Raw genomic sequence first — 20914 nt, forward strand, 5'->3', positions numbered from 1 at the left:
TTAAAGGAGAAGTACAAACACCTTTGTAACCTTTTATAAAAAAAACAATGTATAAAATATTTTATTCCAAGTCATTTTGAACCATTTCTATAGGTTGAAATATCATGAAAGTTTGATACAGTGGCTTCAGACTATGTCAACAAGGGATAAACAAGTGTCAAAAATGTCAGTCATATGGGACAAAGTTTTACATCATCTGCTGTAATTGACTTTAAGTTCATTGTTACGTTAGTTTGAGCTAAAAAGAAAAATGATCAACAGGAAAAATAAAAAAATAAAATAACTATAATAATATATTTATAGTAACGTTAAGCTCTGTTTCTGCCTCCACAAAGAGGTACTCTTTAATCTTTTTTTAGAGCCAGAAGGAGAAAAAGCAGGCTGATCTCTGTAGAGTCAGGTGTGAGAGGTGTGAAATATGGCAGTGTGTCGGTGTGTGCACTCTCTATAGACGTAACACAGCAGATTCGGTCAGGTTTCTGTGACAGGTCTTCAGCTCAAGTGAGCGCAAACACTTCACAACAGAGACAGGAGAGAGAGGACACTACTAGTATCATCCTCAGTCCTTCAGCTTCATGTGCAGCCTGTCTATGCTTCAAACGTACAGACAAATACAGTACTGTCCTGCACAAACAGATGTGTTTAAAATAAAGCTCTGGAAAAAAATAAGAGACCACTTAAAAATAATGAGTTTCTTTGATTTTAACAAATTGAAAACCTCTATAATATAATCAAGAGGAAGATGGATGATTAAAAGCCATCAAACCAAGCTGAACTGCTTGAATGTTTGCATCAGGAGTAAAGGCATAAAGTTATCCAAAAGCAGTGTGTAAGACTGGTGGAGGAGAACATGCCAAGATGCATGAAAACTGTGATTAAAAAGCAGGGTTTTCCCACCAAATATTTATTTCTGAACTCTTATAACTTTATGAATATAAACTAGTCTTCTTTGAGGTCTGAAAGCTCTGCATCTTTTGTGGGTTTTTTTTTGGAACTTGGAGAAATGTTTGCAAATGTTTGTAGTTTTTAGAATAAAACAGCAATGTTAATTTTACTCAAACATATACCTATAAATATCAAATCTGAGCCCTCTCGGTCTCTGAGCTTCATGACCCGCCCGGGTTTGGCAGCAAGCTTCATATTGTGTGTGGAGTATACAAAGAGAGGCGAGTGCCACAGCGTCGGGCCTCTCTGAGCACGCTCAGTCCCAGTGCCAACACACCTCCCTCATCCTTCACCACACACATCCATACACACACACAGCAACCATCCATCTTTAATTAATCCCACACGCACACACTCATACATCCGCACGCACACGCGCACACACACACAAACACACCCACCAAAGGGGGTGCAAGATTATTTAATGACATGGAAAACATCATAATGAACTTGTCTCTCAGCCAGAACAGAAAAGCCCAGGCCTTGTCATTTATACAATCCCCCACACACACACACACACACACAGCAAAAATAAACAAGTAGTTAACTTTCTGTTGTCATTAGGCATAAGCTAATGTTAATATTGCTTCGTATCATTTTGGCAATAAATGTAAATGTCAGTGACTTAAAGATACTGACTAAACAACACTATCTTATACCACTATCACTATCACCACTAACACCACTATCAAAGGCTTGATTTTATCGTATATTGAATTATCATGTTTTTTTTTATCTATTTTTTATTATTGTCATCATATTAATGAACAATCAAATAATTAAAACCTGGCTCCTCTTATTTTACATGGTGAAGGCACATCACTCCAACATATAAAACAATGGCACCCTCTTGTGGTAAACGGATGTAAGCATCATTCTGAGCACTGTATGATAAATATTGTGCTGGTTTATCATTCAGTTATGTTTTACAAAGTAACTAATATATATTATATGCCCAAAATATTTAATGCAGATAAATGTAGTGAATGTCTCTAAGGTGCTATTCCTATGTACCTTAAAAAAGGGCAATATTTTTGTACATTTTTGAGCAACAATACGCTTGTTGATGGAGGCTTTATGGAGGTGCTTGGCCCTGGAAACCCATTCAATTAATCTCTATGCACTGCTCTTGATCTAAGGATCTCATGAGGGTTGGAGGTCTGGAGAAATCTAGGGATTATCATTACCAAGAGCGAGTTGCTTTCATTCCCAGTCGGTTCCATTTTGTTATAATACCACTGACAGTTGTTTGTGTAATATTTAGTATTGAGAAATACATACCTGGTCATCACTGGTAAACCCCTTGTGCATGACGTGGTAGAGATACACCAGGAAATCACTGTTTGGTAGAACATCCTGATGTTTAGTCATCATGTCACAGATCAGTCTATAGGCCTGCAGCTTTCCGCTCTTAAATTCTGCAGGAAGCATAGTGGCCTGCGGATGCACAGAAATGTACAGAAGCTTAATATTGGAGACAACAACATTAACAAGACTGAATTTTCTCTAGAGTATTTTTTTTTTTTAATGCCTCACCTTGAAGAGCCAGGAGGCCAGCATTCGGAGAGGAGGAATGAAGAGGGTTCTGGACAGATCTGGCTGGATGTCTACATTAATTCCTAGGTTATCTCTTATCTGTAGGCAAAATGAAGAAGAATAAAAAAATGACCGCAGAACAGCAATTCAGATATCTGAAATCTGATTTAGACAATTTTAGACCTATAAAATAATTTAACTATTTAAAACCAACCACTTATGCTAGTTTAAATAAATAATACATAAATAAACACATTTATACACTTGAAACTAAAAGTCTGTTCTCTGTACTGATTAGCTACATTGTCATGGCAAAAAAAGGAAAACTATATATATATATATATATTTTTTTTCTTTCTATTGCTTTAAGACTTGGCTGACTATATGAAATGTTGATATTACCTTGGCCAGTTTGTGCCAGAGCTCATACAGGTAGCTGAAGACCTTGGCATGGATACGAGGGCAGCGTATGCTGTTAACATCCCCCAAAATTCCCAAAATCCTCCTCCAGAGCACGAAGGCGGAGTCTGCATGCCAGCCAGTCAAGCAACCACCTGCAATGATGCTGATGTTATCAGCCAGAAACTCGCTGCTGTCTGTAAAGAAAACAAGACAGAGACAAAATAAGTACAAAAAGAGAATAAGAGAAGAAAAACAAAAAAAGAAAGAATTAGGTTACTTTAACCAAAAAGTAGCCAACTGTAGTAAAAAATAATATGGTATTGGGGAAAAAAAATCCTGTGTTCTTTGTCACCACTGTTCCGTGCTCAATAATTAGGGAACACACAAAAACATTTAGGTAATGGTTAGATTGAACATGATTTAAAGAAAAACTCCAGTAAGAAATTAGCTTTTGCTGCATTAAAACATGATAACAGTACTACTCTCCTGCATCTTTCTGAGATCCAGTATTTTGTGCACTTTGCACAAACAGGCTTTTAGCCTGGGTGATACAGGGCATGCCCTGCAGCCGGAGATGTATATGCATTATGGGATGTAAACAGTGGCTTTTAATAAACTCCTCGTTTTAAAGTTCAGGGCTCTCCAGATTCTACAAATGAAGTGTGGAGCTACTTTGAGCCTGAATAACAGTGGAAAAAGCGTTTTATCTGTAGGCTCAAGACATGCCCCATCTCACTCATTCTAAAGTCTGTTTGGGCAAAGTGGATAAAATACTGAAACTCAGAAAAACGCAGGAGAGTAGAGGTGGGCTATTCAACAAAGGTAAGTACTTTTATCACGTTTTAAAACACCCAAAGTCCAATTCACACCAGAGTTCTCCTTTAAACTGACATAAATTAAAAACTTTTAAACAACTTGTTTAGTTAGAATTTAAAATGTTACATATGATTCTAAGACAATTTGCAACATTTCAAAAAAACAACTTTTTGCATGTTTTTAATCATCAAATGCAAGGAAATAATGTCAAATCTATTAGTTATTAACTTAGTCATTACAAGCTACACAACTGTTAATTTTAACCATTTAGTCATTTTATACCTACTTTTTTTATTTCTTTTTCACTGCCCAATACAAATGTGGCTGATCATTCAGAACAACAAAATCACATCCACAAAATAACAAATAAAAACATAAAACTGTACATTCTGCTGAATGTCACAGTTCACTTCCATTCCATTTCAAACCAAGGCCATGTGACAGAGCGGAGGCATGGCCAGGTTGAAGGGCAGGGAGGAGGATGGAGAGGTAAACTGGTGCAGTACCCAGATCATGATGCATGTGTATGGCGTCCTCCAGCAGCTGAGGGCCGTCGCCGTAGCCCTGGGGCAGCAGCAGGGCAGGAGAAACAGGGGGGCATGGGGACAGAGGGGTAGAGTGGAGCGAGTGGACACACTCAGAACCTACACACACACATACACACACAGTGGTGGAAGCACAAGGTGGAGAATCACAGACACAGTCAATCACAACAGGAAACACATGTGGTGCTTGGATTGCTCATAAAGCCTGTAGATGATTCACAAATTGAATCATTATCAAATGCAAGCGAAATTACATTTGATCATGTGGTGCTTTATTAAGATTTACTTCACAAAGGGATTCACTGAGGAGAATGAATGAAGATTCACAATCACAGAGGGACACAATTACACAGATAAACAACTGGATGTGAAACATCACACTTGATCATGCTGAGCAATGGATTCACACACAGAATACAGTGGGAAGGTGAAGGAATTCACACTGGACATCATACTTGATCACCAAAAAGCAGGATCAAGTTTGAAGAGAGGAGGGGATGAAAGGAGCAAATATACTAGGAAAGGGTGACGAATAGGGAAAGAAGGTGAATGTCAATATTACCACTACATTCTTCCGTTAAATGGATTTACCATCTCATTGATAGCACTGTGTTGTGGAAATTTTAATGTGAAAACACAGCAGTGCTGATGAGCCTGTGTTCATGACTCTCTTTTAGCATAGATAACTGTACTGCTATTAATTTTTAAGGCATTAAATAGATTGTCAATATCACATCTTATTATATCTTATCTTATTTTAGCTTTTATTTGATTTGCCCCTTTTGTAGTTTTACATTGCATTTCTATATAACTTCTTATTTTTTATTATTATGTTATTACATTACATTTTGTGTCTTATCTTAATTGTCAAATACTAAATTTACTTCTTAATCTTAATTGTTTTAATTTTATTTTCTATTTTATTTAACTTATTTTCTAAATTTTACTGGTGTTCTGTTTATTTGTTTGTATGTACAGCTCTTTGAGCTGCATTTTAATGTATGAAAGGTGCTATATAAATAAAGTTTGGTTTGGGTGAGCCTGTGTGCATTGACAATCATGAACACAGGAAAGAAGTGTACATGGCATTTTGCATTCAAATCTGCAGAAGAAACAGCTCAAATGATAATGATCTAAAACACATCAGCTGGGTTTTGAAAACTGTTTAAAATAAAGACCTATAGACAAAAAAAAAAAGAATCTACTAGGAATGTGTTTGCCAATTAGGGTTTGAACTATAAATTAAAGAACGCTTTAGAGCTTTGGTTTATCATGTTTGGTTTTCTGAGGTTAAAAAGGAGCCTAATAACACATATTAAATGAATAACTTTTACATTCTGATAATGATATTATTATTATAGTATTAGTATTAAAAAAACAAAGCAAAATCCCATAAAGAAGCTGCTGTACTGTGTACTGTACCTGCTAGTGCCTCAGTGTGGCTGAGTAACAGGCTCCTCTGGCTCTCTGTGTCCGCTGCCATCCCCACGCTCACACTCACGCTGACGTCGTTAGGTGAGGGACAGTCAGGCTCCTCCTCTACAGCGTGCCACGACAGCAGATTCACGTCAGCATCGTTGAGGTAGCAGTTGGAGGTCTCACTACTTACACTCTCACCTGCAGAGAGAGCACGAGAGAAAGAGACAGAGAGAGACATGCCACAAATTACAAAACAGCAGTTTACAGAAAATAAACTAGCAAACAAACACAACTTCATAAGTTGTGAGGTGTTATCATATAAATGACTGAGGCCAAACACTGACCCGCATGTTTACAGAAAAGCGACGTGAACGAACAGCGCACAATGATGGGTGGTGATGACTGTTGTCAGCGCTGTCTGATTACAATTGTCCAAGTAAAAGGACAAGCGATTCTGGCAGAAATCACACCCACATTTGATGCAGGAGGTCCCACATGCATAATCCAGAGGCCAGTGCTGATTTTATTAGGGGCGGGAATCACAGAGCATCTCACGATTAAATATTCTCACAATAGTGCGATTCTGCGATACTCTGTACATTCTCTATGATACTTCATGGCATCTGTGTTACTCAAGAACGTAAAACACTCCTAAATAAGCAAATAACAGGAATTATGGATTTATTGGTGTCAGTTTTTTAAAAAATTAAAGAGTAGGAGTAATGAAGCCGTAACTTTAGTAAATCCAATTAGGGGGTGAGATTAGAGCGAATATTATTTCTCAAAATGAACATGCATGGGTCTTTGTGTTGAAAGGGTCTGATTTCTGGGGATACTGTGTCAAAACTTGTACAGAGTATGGTGCAAATAAATGATGTCATTGAAATATCTCAAGCAACATAATTTAGTGTTGTTTTACTCAGCCAGTGAAACATATAGTAGATAGACAGTAAGTTATTTACTATTTAAGTACATGTTTTATTTATGATGTAACATATAAATATGATAATAGGATATAATAGCATTATATTTTATATTAACATTTTTCTAAAAGGCATCAAGAAATTATGTTTTGTTAATCATACTGCCCAGCTCTACTCAAATCATAATGAGCAGTAGCTTACTTTTCTCATGGAGCCTGAACCTTGAGCTGATGGATCCAGCATCACCTTGGCAGTCAATGTCTCCTGGACTGCTGCTCCGCCGAACCAGGATCTGTGTCAAGTGTGAAGAAAATTTAAACAATGAGAAGTAGATTAGCAGTGATTATTCAACGCTCATCTCAACAGATTGCAATATTCTGGTGAGTGCTGAGATAATACAGGTGTATTTCTTTTTGTGCATAAAGAACTAGCAGCAGCAAACTGATAGGAACTATTCTGCCTAAAGGATAGTATTAGCTTTAGCATCCCCTAGTGGTGAACTTCTTTTTACTGCGGAGACACTGTTTAGAGGAGTGCGTTGGAGAAGCATACAAGCATGCAAGCACAGGTTTTCATCCAGTTTTCTTTAACTTTCCTCAAGCATTATCTCTAAGCAAACTACTTACTGGATTGATAGATATATTGTATGTACTTTGGGGATTTTGTGATTTAGAACACTGTTTAATTTGTAAGGACATGGAAGATGCTCTATTCATAATAGCTGCTTCATGCTAGCTTCTTCATGCTAGCTGCTTCATGCTAGCTGCTCCATGCTAGCTGCTCCATGCTAGCTGCTCCATGCTAGACGCACTATGCTAGCTGCTCTGTTCAAGTCTTTACAAAGAGCCACAACAAGAATGTGATTTTCTGTAGCAAACTCATAGCCAATTTAATTTGTAATAATCTTTGCATCACATCTGATCTACACATTATTTGTATTCTGCTACTGATTACTCTCTTCAAAAAAGACAAAAAAAGAAAAGTAGAGGACTGACCGTGGGAGCATCGCCGTCCCCCCGCTTCCCTACTGAGCTGGTTTCAGACAACCACGGCGTGCCATCAGAGCTGCCTGCGTTTGGAGAGTCCGCCATCCTCTGACCTGCAGTTTCACCCACACAAACAAAACAATGCAATTTTTTCGATTTATAAAGATCCTGGATTGAAGATATCCTGTTTGTTAGATTGTATACATTTTGTCTGGTTCCTTTTATTTCCTTTTCAAAAATAAGGGTTAATCTACAGTTACAGCAGACACAGCAGTTGTAAGCATAAGCATTTGTGTCAATCCTATGCGATGCATGTGCCTGTGAAAGCAGTCCAGAAAAACACCTGGAAAGGCATCTTGCCAAACTGTGCCAAATCATTCTACAAACCAATTAACCAAAAAAACAATTAATTAAAACATATAAGACATAAAAAAGTTCTTTATCCTACTTAAAGAAATTGGATTTCAGCAAAACACCTGGGGACCCTATTTTAGCGATCTACAGGCCGCTAATCACGCACTACGCAGCTTGATTTAGAGTGTCAGTGTGTCTTTGCTATCAAGAGGATGCCAAAAACATGCTTTGTTCAATTTTTACGCACAAAAAGCATGTACTAATTCTCTTAATTATTTATGGGTGTGTTTTGGGTGTATCATGCAATAAACCAATCAGCATGTAATTGAGGAGGTGCACTCTGACTTTAGCAGTTTCCTTTTTTAACAGCAAAGCACTATTTAAATGGACCTGCTCGTTCACGCTGTCACGCAGGTCATTTACAGGAGCAGCAGTGTTATTTTATTTTATATTCTGTTTATTTTTGTAAAAATTTGTTTTTCTTGTGTGTGTATGTGTGAGTGTGTGTGTGCATGGAGGTGGAGGTAAAAAAGTGGAGGAACGCCACATTTGCATTGTCGAGAACATCTGACTGATGCCTGTTGTCAGGGTTCAAATTAGGCAGTGGTGCACCTGTGTTTTTTAGTGGCTAAATTTACCTCATTTCAAGACCACCACGCCCCTCAGCATAGACATATTCATAAACGTCTTTGCTATTTAAACAGCGCAGGCAAGAAAAGTGAAAATAGACTGTTGGCAGTGTGTAAGATAGCAATGAGCATTGTGACGCGCCTTCTTTTAATTCCACCATTGTTTAATAGGTGACAATAGCCTTCCTAAAATCCCTGTATTTGGTCTGAAAGGCTGAATCATCTAAAAAGTACTTTCACACTGCATAAAAACTGGATCAAACAATTAAGATGTGAAAGCATTCTCAAACAGGGGTGTCCAACTCATTTCAGGTACTAGACATGCAAAAAAGGGGTTCTAAAACCTTCATATATATATATATATATATATATATATATATATATATATATATATATATACGTATATATATATATGTGTATATATATATATATATATACACATATATATATATACGTATATATATATATATATATATATAGTCCATAACACATAACAAAGGGCAGCATTATAAAACTGAAGAAGTGCTGTAAAATGTATGCAGTAAAATTCACATGGGTCTACCTGGGAAGGAGTCAGTGAACTGCTGGGTGATGTCTGAGGTGCTGCTGCTGCGAGGAAGAGGACAGTCGCCATCTCCCATCTCCATCTCTCCTCCACATTCTGACAGCTGACATTCTTCCACATCTGACACAGAGTGGGGAGACATACCATAAGACTATGCCCATAGATGCAAAAAAAAAAAAGAAAAAGAAAAAAAAAGTGCACAGATATACACTGATATGCCAAAACTCATGTGACAGAAGTAATTAAACTGATAATGAATTATCTCCTCAAGTAATGGCTTGGGAAGGTGTTGTGAGGTGTTATCATGTGAGTTAAGCTGAACACATGTGAGGACTGGTAGTGGGTGCTAAATATATAAAACGAATATTCCATTTACAAAGCTGTGGGGGAATTGCTAAAACTGGATGGACTCTTAACGAAATCACATCTACATTCAATGCAGGAAAACCTATGGCATGTCAGTGTAGTTGTATCAGTTTGTTAATATAATAAGATGGTATGAAAGTTATCAGGCATAAAAATGAGTGTTGAACAAAATTAAAAAATAAATTTGGTATTTTTGTAGGAACAAGGTGGGAGGTTCAGAGACAGTTGTAGTGGATGAGAGCATGGAGGAAGGTTAAGAGGGGGGAAAGTGAAAGCTCTGACAGAAAAAGTGAAAGAGACAGTGCACAGTTACCTGAGAGTCTGTGAGAGCAGTGAGAGTTGTGAGAGATACCAGGCAAGAAAGAGCTGACAGTGTGCAGCAGCATTGGCACACTCTTAGTGGCCGGCAAAGCTTCATACAGATGCACACAATTGCTGATAGACTGGCTTCGCTTAGCTGGCCAAGCAGAGAAAAGGAAAAACAGAGAAACACAGAGAAACAAAGAAATAAAGGAAAAGAGAGGGAAAGAGAGGGGTTGGGGAGAAAGAAAGAGAGAGTGTAAAGTCAATCACAACCTGCAGCAGTAAAAAATAATGCATATAAAGAATTAGCAGCCAAGGTAATCTGAACATCTGAAATAGCCTAGAATAAAACAATATATAACAGACAACCACTAATACATAATATTAGAACTTTTCTTTTCTGTTCAAACACTATTATACCACAGTAGGTTTCACCAATATCTTCTGATCTTCAATTCAATTTAATTAATTGCATATGTGTGTATGTATATATATATATATATATATATATATATATATATATATATATATATATATATATATATATATATATATATATATATATATATATATATATATATACATACACACACACACATATAAAGCGCTTTTTAAAAAATGCAGCTTTACAGAGGTAAGTGGTCAAGCCTCTTATGAGTAAACAGCACAGTGATCGTGCCAACAGTGGTCAAGTGTTGGTGGCAACAGTGGCAAGGAAAAACTCCAACATACTTAGAGGAAGAAACTTTAGTTTGGAACCAAGACTCAGTAAGAAGAACCATCCCAGAGAGCAAAAACAAATATATTTGATCTTCAATTATGGGTATGCACTATCATATAGTATGCAATAATATCACCAACATTTTTAAATATCGCAAATAAAATTATATTCTGAAATATCTTGCCATTTCGTGCAAATGGATCTGATCATGAGTTTTCTTATAGCAGAGCGCTCTCTGGTGCCCTGCAAGCGGTATTACCATATGTTGACTCTCATTACCATATATTATCATATTACCATCTGCTGCAGTGAGTAAATGTGTTCCTAATGCCATCAAACACATTAACAAACATCAAACACATTAACAAACATCAAACACATTAACAAGCCACACTAAGTTGGACCTGGTCTGTATATGATTGAAATTTACTGTATGTTTATTTTTATTGCTCTTTTGTCTGTGTTGTGCCATATTCTGGATGTGCTCGTTATTTTATTGTTTATCTTATGGTGAAAAAAAAAAAAAATTCAGCTTTTTGTTTTTTTGTTTTTTTTATCTTTTTTTGTCTTTTTCCAATACATCAGCTCACAGATGCCTTGTGCTAAGCAACATCACCCTTTGAAATGATGTGGGGAGAGAGCGCCATCTACCCACCCAGAGAGAGCAAGGCCAATTGTGCTCTCACAGGGCTCCGGCAGCTGATGGTAAGCTACATGAACAGGATTCGGACCGGCGATCTTCTGAAGGGACAATAAAATTAGATTCTATTCTGTTCTATTCCATTTAATTCTACTCCCAAATGAGGTGCTCTAAAGCAATGGGTGCTATTTCTGAAAAAAATGCTAAATGAAAGTATAGATGTATAGATAGATGCCTGGATGTGATTATATTTTAATAATTAAAACAAAAACATTTTAAGATGTACAGTATCATTTCATTAATGTTAGTATAGTTGTAACTGAAGTCCTATATTTACTTGTTAACAAAAAAAAAAAGAAAAAAAAAAGAAAACGAAAACTAAATCGTTAAAAGCTCTCATATGGCCCTACTTATGCCAATGACTGTAGCACAGTTAGCAAGTTAGTATGCATTTATTGCTTAAAGCAGTCCAACTCCCAGTTTGCACAGAATGCAAAGTTAACAAGTACAGAATGTTTCACGAACAAAGCCTTGGACAAAAAGAAATACACTAATTGTGACGGCTTGAAATTACAAAGAAGCAATTATTTAATGCTTTTTCAATTATTTATACCTTTAGTCTCTTCAAAGCTTCCTTTGATACTCAATACCTAAGCAGGTAATATGAAGTAGACAGTTAAAGACTCCTCTGCCAGCGCTGATAACATTACTATTAACATTACCATTGTGCTTAGACGCCACTTCATGTCGCGTATGGTGGAGAGCTTTGAAAGAGACGGTAGCTATTCTTCTTTCTGCAGCGCACTTTTATTCCTGGCTTTGCTTTCTAGATAATATCACTTTCACTGCGTTACCTATTTATGCATTTTAATGAGCATTAATTACGCTCTTAATGAATCTATCAAAAACAGCTCAGCATTTGATGTGGCCGGCTCTCTTAACAAAGAGCGGAGAACGTTTTCCCGTTTGAAGATGAATGTAGGAGAAATTCAATTAGGCAAAACAAAATGAGGATTTTGAAGACAGTTTTTTTTTCATCATAAGAGCAGACAAGCGCACATATCTATGGGTGGTTTTTTAAGAGCTATCCTTCAGTCTCAAATGCATCTGCTCCAGTCTCAAGCAGCTCTCCAGAGATGCAATCTCCTCCTACGCAGGAAAGGAAAGTCGAGAGCCAGTTTCGTGAGTGTAGTTAGTGAGTGTGTGACTGAAAGAAACGGAGTGAAACTAAGATAGAGAGAAAGCACAGAAAGAAATCAGTGAAAAAGACAGAGATAGAGAGAATGAGAGAGAGATACAGAGTGTATTTTATTGGGGAAGAGGTTGAGTGGTGTTCTGACCTGAGGCTTTCTGTCGAACGTTGTTGCGGGCTTTCTCCACAGCAGGAGCTCCCGTGGTGGTGGCGCTGCGGAAGCGCATGGGTTCCTGAGCTCCAGCTCCAGGCTGATCTCCAGAATTCCTCCAGCTCAGAGAGAATGAACGAGCTACTGATGATGACGAGGACTTCTGAGAATCCTGCATTACTCCTACAACACACAGATACAGACTGTCACTGTTCCCACTAATCAAACTGACAGCTGTTTTCACACTCTAACGGTATGTTTCTACTTTTTTAGCTTTGGTTTGATTTAATTAAACATGGTGTGACTTGTTAATGTATGTGGGAATGATGTCTTTCACACTCAAAACAAGCGAATCAAAACCACCTGAATTGATGCATTTTTGTCCATTTCTATGAAAATGAACAAATGAATACAAACAAAGGCGTCTAACCAACCAGGCGCAGGATGTGATGTAACAAGATGGTTGTGTTATAAGCATTGTTGTGACTGGAGTTGTGCCAAATTGTGCACATCATCAATTGTGCTTTGATAATGATATTAAAACAACAGGGATTTAATGATTAAAAAGTTAGATTCGAAGTTATTTTCTCAGCAATTTATCTGCATTAGATTTATTCTTGCCCACTTCCTGTCAACTAATGAACACAAAGCAATCAATATCTACATAATAATAGGAATTGTACTTCAATTGTGCATTATTTTTATAATACAAATCACTATATACAGCTCCGGAATAAATTAACAGACCACTTCAATTTCTGATTCAGTTTCTCAGATTTTTCCATTTATAGGTTTATGTTTGAGTAAAATGAACATTGTTCTTTTATTCTATAATCTACACACAACATTTCTCCTGAATTCCAAATAAAAATAGTATTTAAATATTATCAATTTGTTTGCAAAAAATGAGAAATGGCTGAATAATAAAATAACAAAAAAGATGCAGAGCTTTCAGACCTCAAATAATGCAAAGAAAACAAGTTTATATTCATAAAGTTTTAAGAGTTCAAAAATCAATATTTGGTGGACAAACCATGTGTTTTACACAGTTTTCATGCATCTCGGCATGTTTTCCTCCACCAGTCTTACACACTGCTTTTAAACAACTTTATGCCACTCCTGGTGCAAAAATTTAAGCAGTTCAGCTTGGATTGATGGCTTTTGATCATCCATCTTCCTCTTGATTATATTCCAGAGGTTTTCAATTTTTAAGTGGTCTCTTATTTTTTTTTTTTTCAGAGCTGCATAGGAGAAAAAAAAATATTGCACGCAGGACCCACAGTCATACCTTCATTGTGTAGAATTCAATACTTGCAGAAACAATATTTTTTCTCTGCAAATTTCTCAAACACATTCAGAAAACCTTTTTTTCAAATACACAGACAGGAATAACTGTATTTACTATAGTTGTTAAACACTGAGGTCAGAGATGTAAAATTATAATGCCCCACACACACACCCACACACACACACACACCTCTGCCACGCTGCTTCTTCTCTTTCTGCTCAGACAGCTTGTCGAGGGGAAGGTTATTGAGGTCCAGACCGTAGACGTAGCGAGCGAGCACAACGGTCAGCGAGTCCATGATGCTGGCCCACTCACTCACCAGCTCCTCCCAGTGGCTGAGTGAGGACAGCACTGCCAGCAGCTCGTCCCACAGCTCCCGAGAGATGAAAACGCAGAGGTTGGCCCGCACCCATGCCACAATTATAGTCTGGGGGAAAAAAAGCAGATATTTCATCATTCAAACAAAACAATGAATTAATGAATTAATGAGACAATATTCTCTCACTTAACCATTTAAAACTACAGTGTGTTCTCATTTGTAACTCCAACAGTGTAGGCAGTTGTGGACTCACTCTGAATAGAACACTGGCCAGGCTCTGGGCGAAAACATCTTTTCTTTGGTCCTCCTGCGGCCTCTTCATCACCGCCTCAGTAATCCTGAGCAAAACCTGCAGCATCTGCTCCCTATAAAAATACAGTCAGCACAACTCAGCAAGTATGATATTAGCTGTATATTAGGTATGTGGCTGCAAACATGCAGGTGTGGGTTGCAGGTGTATTTTACTGGGTTTCATATGGTGCGCTGCAAAGCTAAAAGAGCTACTCTTGCCCTCTTGCGGAGAAACAGCTAAATCAGAATCAGAACTACAGCTGTAAAGATTTATGCATGATTTATACAAGTGTGTAAACACCTTTATCTTTTTAAATGCAGCGTTTGACTAGGAGAGACAGAAACACCAGTCTTACCAAGTCTGTCTGTTCATGTTTTGCTCCATGATCATGTGTCGGTAGATGCTGAGCACGGCTCTGCAGACCTCCACTTGGTTTTCCAGCAGTTTGGGAACATCCTGACATGGCTCCAGAAGGAACACGTTAGCAGAGTTTGTCAGGAAGACCTGCAAATAAACAAAGTTTTTAGTTTTTTTATGACAAGTAGACATTAAAACAAAACAATTGGCATCAAAATAATTAATGCATTTATGCAGAAATCCTGTAAAGAAACCACAAATATCGTCTCCTAAACTACAGAGAAATCAGTGTACCACTACTTTGATGAGTAGAGATGTAACAAAACAAATGTAGTTTAAAAAAAATAAAATAAAAAAAAAAAACACTACTTTCTGGCTCCTACAGAGACCAATGCTGTAAAATATTAAGAACCTAAAACAAAAGCTCTTTTTAATCGATAAACAAAATGACATTTTTAAATAAGAATAAGAAAAATAATATATATAATATATAATAATATATATAATATAAAATATCAAAATATAATTTCAATTTCTCAAATTTTGTCTCAGAAACAATATAGTACCTGTAGAGTAGGCTGGATGCCAGCCTTCACATCGTGGTTCTGTTGTTCAGTCAGACAGCCTCGACTGATGGCACTACTGAAGGAGTAAGTGCGCCCCCAGCTGGACGACCTCTTGTGCCCATGACTTTCCAGGACCTTGAGGCAGACACAGATCAGCTCAAAACATGCACTTTCCTTTATACATTATGAAAACTGTGCTATATTTACAGATCTTTGATGTCAGACAATACAATACAACCACATGTACCACATGTGATGTGAATGAAAATAACGTCTCTTTGAATCCTTGAAGGCAAAACACCATTTAAAATCTATATACAACGGTATATATAATCATCCAACAAATTTTATTTTTAATGCCTTTTTGTCCAATAAAAAAAAGTCCTGAAGTTTATACTACATAATCAAAATGGCACATTGTTTAAGTTTCCGGACCCAATCCAATAAACTATTGAGAAGGATTTAATTCTGACAGTGTTTATTTAAAGCGGCGGAACGTTTATTGTCTTTATGGTTTACGTGCTTTACAGTGCAGTAAACTTACAGACCAATCATGTGTGCTGTAAGATCACCAAATGCACAACAAAAAATAGTGCAAAATACTCCACTTTACTCCACATGCTCAGAACTCCTCAGCAAGATTTGCAAAACGACCCTACCTCAAAACTAAGGCAGCCCCCAGGGGACAAAAAGCATTGGCAACTTCCCACAACAATTTTTCCCCACAACATAATAAAGTCTGATACAGTAATAATATTAAATAAAATAAAACTGCTGTTTTAAAAAAAAAAGCTTATATGTTGGCCAAGTTCAGCAAACATTTCTCCATATATTGTATGATTTGTCATTCATGTAACTATCATGACAGGCAGGCGCAAATCTAATATAAAATAAAATCAAATTGAATAAATATAGTATTTTGAAACAAAGTTAACATACAGATTCACATTATTAGACTTTTAGAAATTTGGGGTGTTTCCATTTATTTTATGATGGGTTGATAATGTAATTAATGTGACAGGCCTGTTTAAAACAATACATATTGTTGAAATATACTAGTATGTGTAATTTGTTTTGTCTTTCAGTTGTTGATGACATAAAACACTGACAGAAGTACTAGGCTTCTTCAATATACAGGATATAATACTGAATGTTTAACATTCATATCGTCAAAAAATCCAAATCACCAAGTAGTCCATTGGAAATTTATACATAGAATATATTTAACTCCATTGAAGCGATACCACATGCAACTGTCAAATTCTCCCTTAAGTGATGCATGTTGCCTAGGGGAATTAGGAACTTTTATGCATTATTTCTGGTCCTGCCCTTTGTTATCAACGTTCTGGAGTCAATTGACATTGGATATATCCACTCTTATTGAGGAAGAACTACTTTTAACTCCAGACTTATTCTTTCTAAACAACTTCTCTAATCTTAGTCTGTCATCATGGCAGGGGAATTTGCTGTTGGCAGCTTTTACAGCTGCAAAACTTCTATTGACAAAACGCTGGGATTCCACTTTTAAGATGTGCAGAAATATTTGGACTCAAACCTTACTGGACATAATATCCATGGAGCTATCAACAGCCCGGATACATGGTGCCAAAGCCAGGACATTGAGAAGGTGGCGGGACGCCTTTGAAAAGGTGAAGCTGCTTTTTGTACTAAAGTGAACTTTCAAAAGTGGACGGTTATGACAAATTGCTGGAGCTGTTATACTTTTATTTTATTATTATTTATTTATTTTATTATTATTATTATTATTTATTTATTTATTTATTTATTATTTTTATTTTTTTCTTCTCTTTAGAGGTGAAAGTATATTGATACGTCTGGGTGGGGCTGTCAGGAAGGGGGGAGGGAATTGTGGGTGGTTGTTTAAAAAAAAGGAAGAAAAACAATAAAAACAATTGTTCACAAAAAAAAAAAAAAATACTGAATCATATTGCAAGTTGACCTGGCCTGGCGAAATTTTCTCTATCTGGACCGTACTGAATTCTAATTAAATACCCCTGCAATACAGTATGAAACCAATGCAGAAACTGATAAAAAAAAAACACATTAAGCACATGGAATTTCATATTGGATTGCAAATTGGTTCTCAAATCTAAATATTATGCAATTATAAAACTAAAGAGATTTTTCTAAAAGCACAGTCAAATACTTTATACAAGCATGATTTTAACTCCATGGTCTGCAGTAGTACCTGTGAGTGTGTATCGTCAGTCTCGATGGGTTGCTGCCCCTCCTCTACTTCTTCCTCATCGTGCTCTGTTTTTTCAGGCTCTGTCATAAAGGTGGGTCTCTCCTGCAGGATCCATTTCCTGTACACTTTAATCACCTTACGGGTGGCTGAAGCCTCACAGGACGGCAACAGGAAGGCCTGAAGAGTGACACAAAATATATTGCTTAATATCATAACAACAGAAAACTGATGAAACATCACCTATAATCACATAATATACAAACAATATACAAAATATACAAACAAATAACTAATTTAGTTTTCAGAACAGTAGTTTGAAATTTTGAGCATGCTCTAATGAAAACAAAACATGTGAGAACATTCTCCTTGTTTATTGGTCAGACCTGTCTGGGGTGGGGGCAAGAAAGTAAATACAAAAAGAAGGTCCTGTGTTCTGAACCTTCAATTTAAGTTGTGGAGCAGAGCTGGGTCACATTGTATGTTCCAAACTCTGTAGGGGACCAAACCAAAACTACCTTCTTAAAATGGTCTCGTTGCTTTGTTTTGTTCTGTATTCAAGTATGTTTACTATACGCACATCTGCCCAAACAAATCGCACCAGGCGAAAACTAACCAGCATTTGATTCCAGATTATATATTACCAGATTCAAAATGTGCAGGTGTAAAAAGCCCTAAAACTAAATGTCCACTAGAACATGAACAATGAAAAACCTAAACAACTATAAAACGAAAAACACTTGTGATTTTGCAGTTATTAAGGAAAGTGTAGTCTACTGAGTATTATATATATTGCTTACACATTAAATCTAATAAGAACACAAGTCAAGATGTTTTCTAAAAAATGCAGGCAGCAGTGGAAAAGAAAATGAAGTAATCCCAAAAGTTAAGTCAAAAAGGGAATAACCAACATATTACAACATACTTTGCAGAGACACATCACACCCTGTGTTTCAGATCATATTGTACGCAATAATACCAACAACATTTTTGACTATTGTGAATAATATTATACTCTGAAATATTGTGCCCGATTCCCCACCCTTAATTATCACATCGGGATACTACTTATTTGCTTGTTTTTAGCAAAAGAAAAAATATATATATTAATAAATTATATATCTACTAGAGACAGATTATATCCATCCAGCATCATTTATTTTACTTTAATCCTGAATATATGGAGATATTTGGAGTGCATTATTAGTATCGTGACATTCTGGATCATTGACTAATCTTACAAATCCATATGTGTGCCATATCATATCGTAAGCAATAATAAAATTACATTTTCATTGTGTTGCAGTAGTGTATTCTTGAAATATACATATTTTTAAATTCAGTGTTTTATCATATCGTCATGAGTATTGTTATCGCGAAAATACCAAAAAATTTCATGATGTTATTTTAGGGTTATATCGCCCACCCCTAGTTTGAACTGTGTAAAATGGCAAATGCCAGAAACACTACTGTCATGACAACATAATTTTTTTTTTTATTTTGCAATGAAAACCTAAAAACCTAATGTATATATATATATAATATCCTCTTAAAACAGAAATGTTTAAAGAGCATGTCTTTACAGTCAATACACTGTTTATTATATTATAAATCTATTACAAATCCTTACAGAAGAATAAGCTCTTATATGTGTTGTTATATATTAATAATCATAATAATCATTAATGTACCAATAATACTTGATAAAAGCAGAAGCATGTCACAGTTTGCCACTAGATGGCAGCACAGTAAAACAATGAACATGACAACACTAAATTAGCGCATGCTTTGTTTTAAAGGACTCTCTGACCTGGTGGAAGACCTCATTGACAAAGTTAACATTGTCTCTGGTGGAGAGAAGGATGCAGTGCACCATGTCGTAAACGCTGCGATGCTCCTCCTCTATGCTGCACAGGCTGGAGTTGCTGCCCCTGCGGTCAGACAATGTGCTGCTGTTTGAGTGGTTCTTCTCCTGCTCCACCGGACCATTGGGCTCCTGCTCGCTGCTTTTCTCCTGACTGCTACTGCCTGCAGTTACAGTCTGTCACAAGCAAACACACACACGCGCACACACAAACTTTATAATAAGACTGTCTGCACAACATAGATAAAACTTTAATCACTTGTTAAAGTGCATTGACTACATAATTAATAGAATAATCATTGGAGAAACTATAATGTGATGTAGCTGATATTTTGTGTGGACTATTTGTGAACAAGTTGATTTAAGTGTGCTTGACCTTGTGTGTCTTGATTCATCCAAGCAGCCAAGCTGCTCTGAGAAGCTGCATGAATACCAGCCTCTGTCCCTACAGCTATTTATCCTCACTTCAATACAAGCGTCTGTTTTGCAGTTTAAACTGATATTTTACAGACACAGATCAAAGTTCTAAAGAATATCCACCCAATAGAAAGAAATACTGACTGGAAGTCTGAAACTTGTTCTTTGAAGTAACGGAGAAAAGAAATGGATTTCAGGACGGAAGACGTAATCTCACAATATTTCTGTCTGATGTCAGTGCGTTTACATGCGCTTAACTTTCCAATATTAATCGGAATTCTGTAATTATTTATTATTATTATTATTACTTTTATTTTGTTCAATTTGTCAATTAATCAAAAAAGAAAATTAGCAGTTCTAAAAAGGGTTGTATGTGTGTTTAATTAAAATCATTTCACAGTAAAATTGAAAAAAAAAAAAAAATTCAATATTTTCTTTAAGCATGCTCTATTAAAAGCACACGGTGTACATTTTAGGGCATTATCCTTACCTTAGTGCCTTACCTCAATACCTCAGTGCACGAACACTTGTAATGCAAAGATCCCACAACATGTAATCCAAAGATTAGTCAAGTTAGCTGGACTAAAACTAGCTTGCTTTCAATTTTAGAAACCCTTTGCTTTTAAAATTCTTGCTTTGTTCATGCAAACCCAGACTTTTCACATCATATGATTTCTAAAGTATATGTAAACATATTGATTACATTACTGTCAAAATTGCCAATTGTCAATTTTCTGCAATAAAAATTTTATTTTAAGTGAATATACGCAGTTTAAATAGTGTTTTTCGTACCTGCATGATCTTGGGAAGAACTTCTCCTCCATTTTTAGTGCTAGTTGTAGCTGCACTCACGTACTTCTTCTCCAGGAAGAAGTTGACCAACCAGGTGATGAAGGCTACGCGAGGGGCCAGGTACTGATCTCGAGTGCAGAATGTGCTCTCGTTGTTGCGGGACACCGGCACGTAGAGGGGCTTTGGTCTATGGTGAGGGAGGTCTGGAGGTACAGAGGGAGTAGAGAGAGGATAGAAGCACATTAAAAAGGAAAAAACAAAGAAAAAAAACAGCATCTCAAAAATTGGGTAAAAGTCTACTTTAAGATGTGAATTCTAAA

The 20914-nt window shown here is 36.5% G+C and overlaps 1 protein-coding gene across 9 annotated transcripts in view; it reads right to left on the reverse strand.

Annotated features, from left to right (window-relative positions):
- The window catches only part of ralgapa2 (Ral GTPase activating protein catalytic subunit alpha 2), a 149240-nt gene that overhangs the window by 72777 nt on the left and 55549 nt on the right, over positions 1–20914 (reverse strand). For 7 of the 9 annotated variants that reach the window (XM_049463344.1, XM_049463343.1, XM_049463342.1 and 4 more), the window contains exons 9-25: positions 20595–20797; positions 19332–19562; positions 17525–17701; positions 15316–15450; positions 14748–14896; positions 14354–14465; positions 13971–14208; positions 12491–12676; positions 9800–9943; positions 9118–9240; positions 7582–7685; positions 6788–6878; positions 5667–5861; positions 4206–4343; positions 2884–3077; positions 2482–2580; positions 2227–2382 (exon numbers count right to left, since the gene is read on the reverse strand). In XM_049463344.1, coding sequence (XP_049319301.1) covers positions 2227–2382; positions 2482–2580; positions 2884–3077; positions 4206–4343; positions 5667–5861; positions 6788–6878; positions 7582–7685; positions 9118–9240; positions 9800–9943; positions 12491–12676; positions 13971–14208; positions 14354–14465; positions 14748–14896; positions 15316–15450; positions 17525–17701; positions 19332–19562; positions 20595–20797 — 2675 coding nt within the window. The remainder of the gene's footprint in view (positions 1–2226; positions 2383–2481; positions 2581–2883; positions 3078–4205; positions 4344–5666; positions 5862–6787; positions 6879–7581; positions 7686–9117; positions 9241–9799; positions 9944–12490; positions 12677–13970; positions 14209–14353; positions 14466–14747; positions 14897–15315; positions 15451–17524; positions 17702–19331; positions 19563–20594; positions 20798–20914) is intronic. The other 2 variants (XM_049463346.1, XM_049463345.1) reach the window with 2 other exon arrangements.

This window comes from Astyanax mexicanus, chromosome 14, assembly GCF_023375975.1.
Source record: "Astyanax mexicanus isolate ESR-SI-001 chromosome 14, AstMex3_surface, whole genome shotgun sequence".
Classification (NCBI taxonomy): Eukaryota; Metazoa; Chordata; class Actinopteri; order Characiformes; family Acestrorhamphidae; genus Astyanax; species Astyanax mexicanus.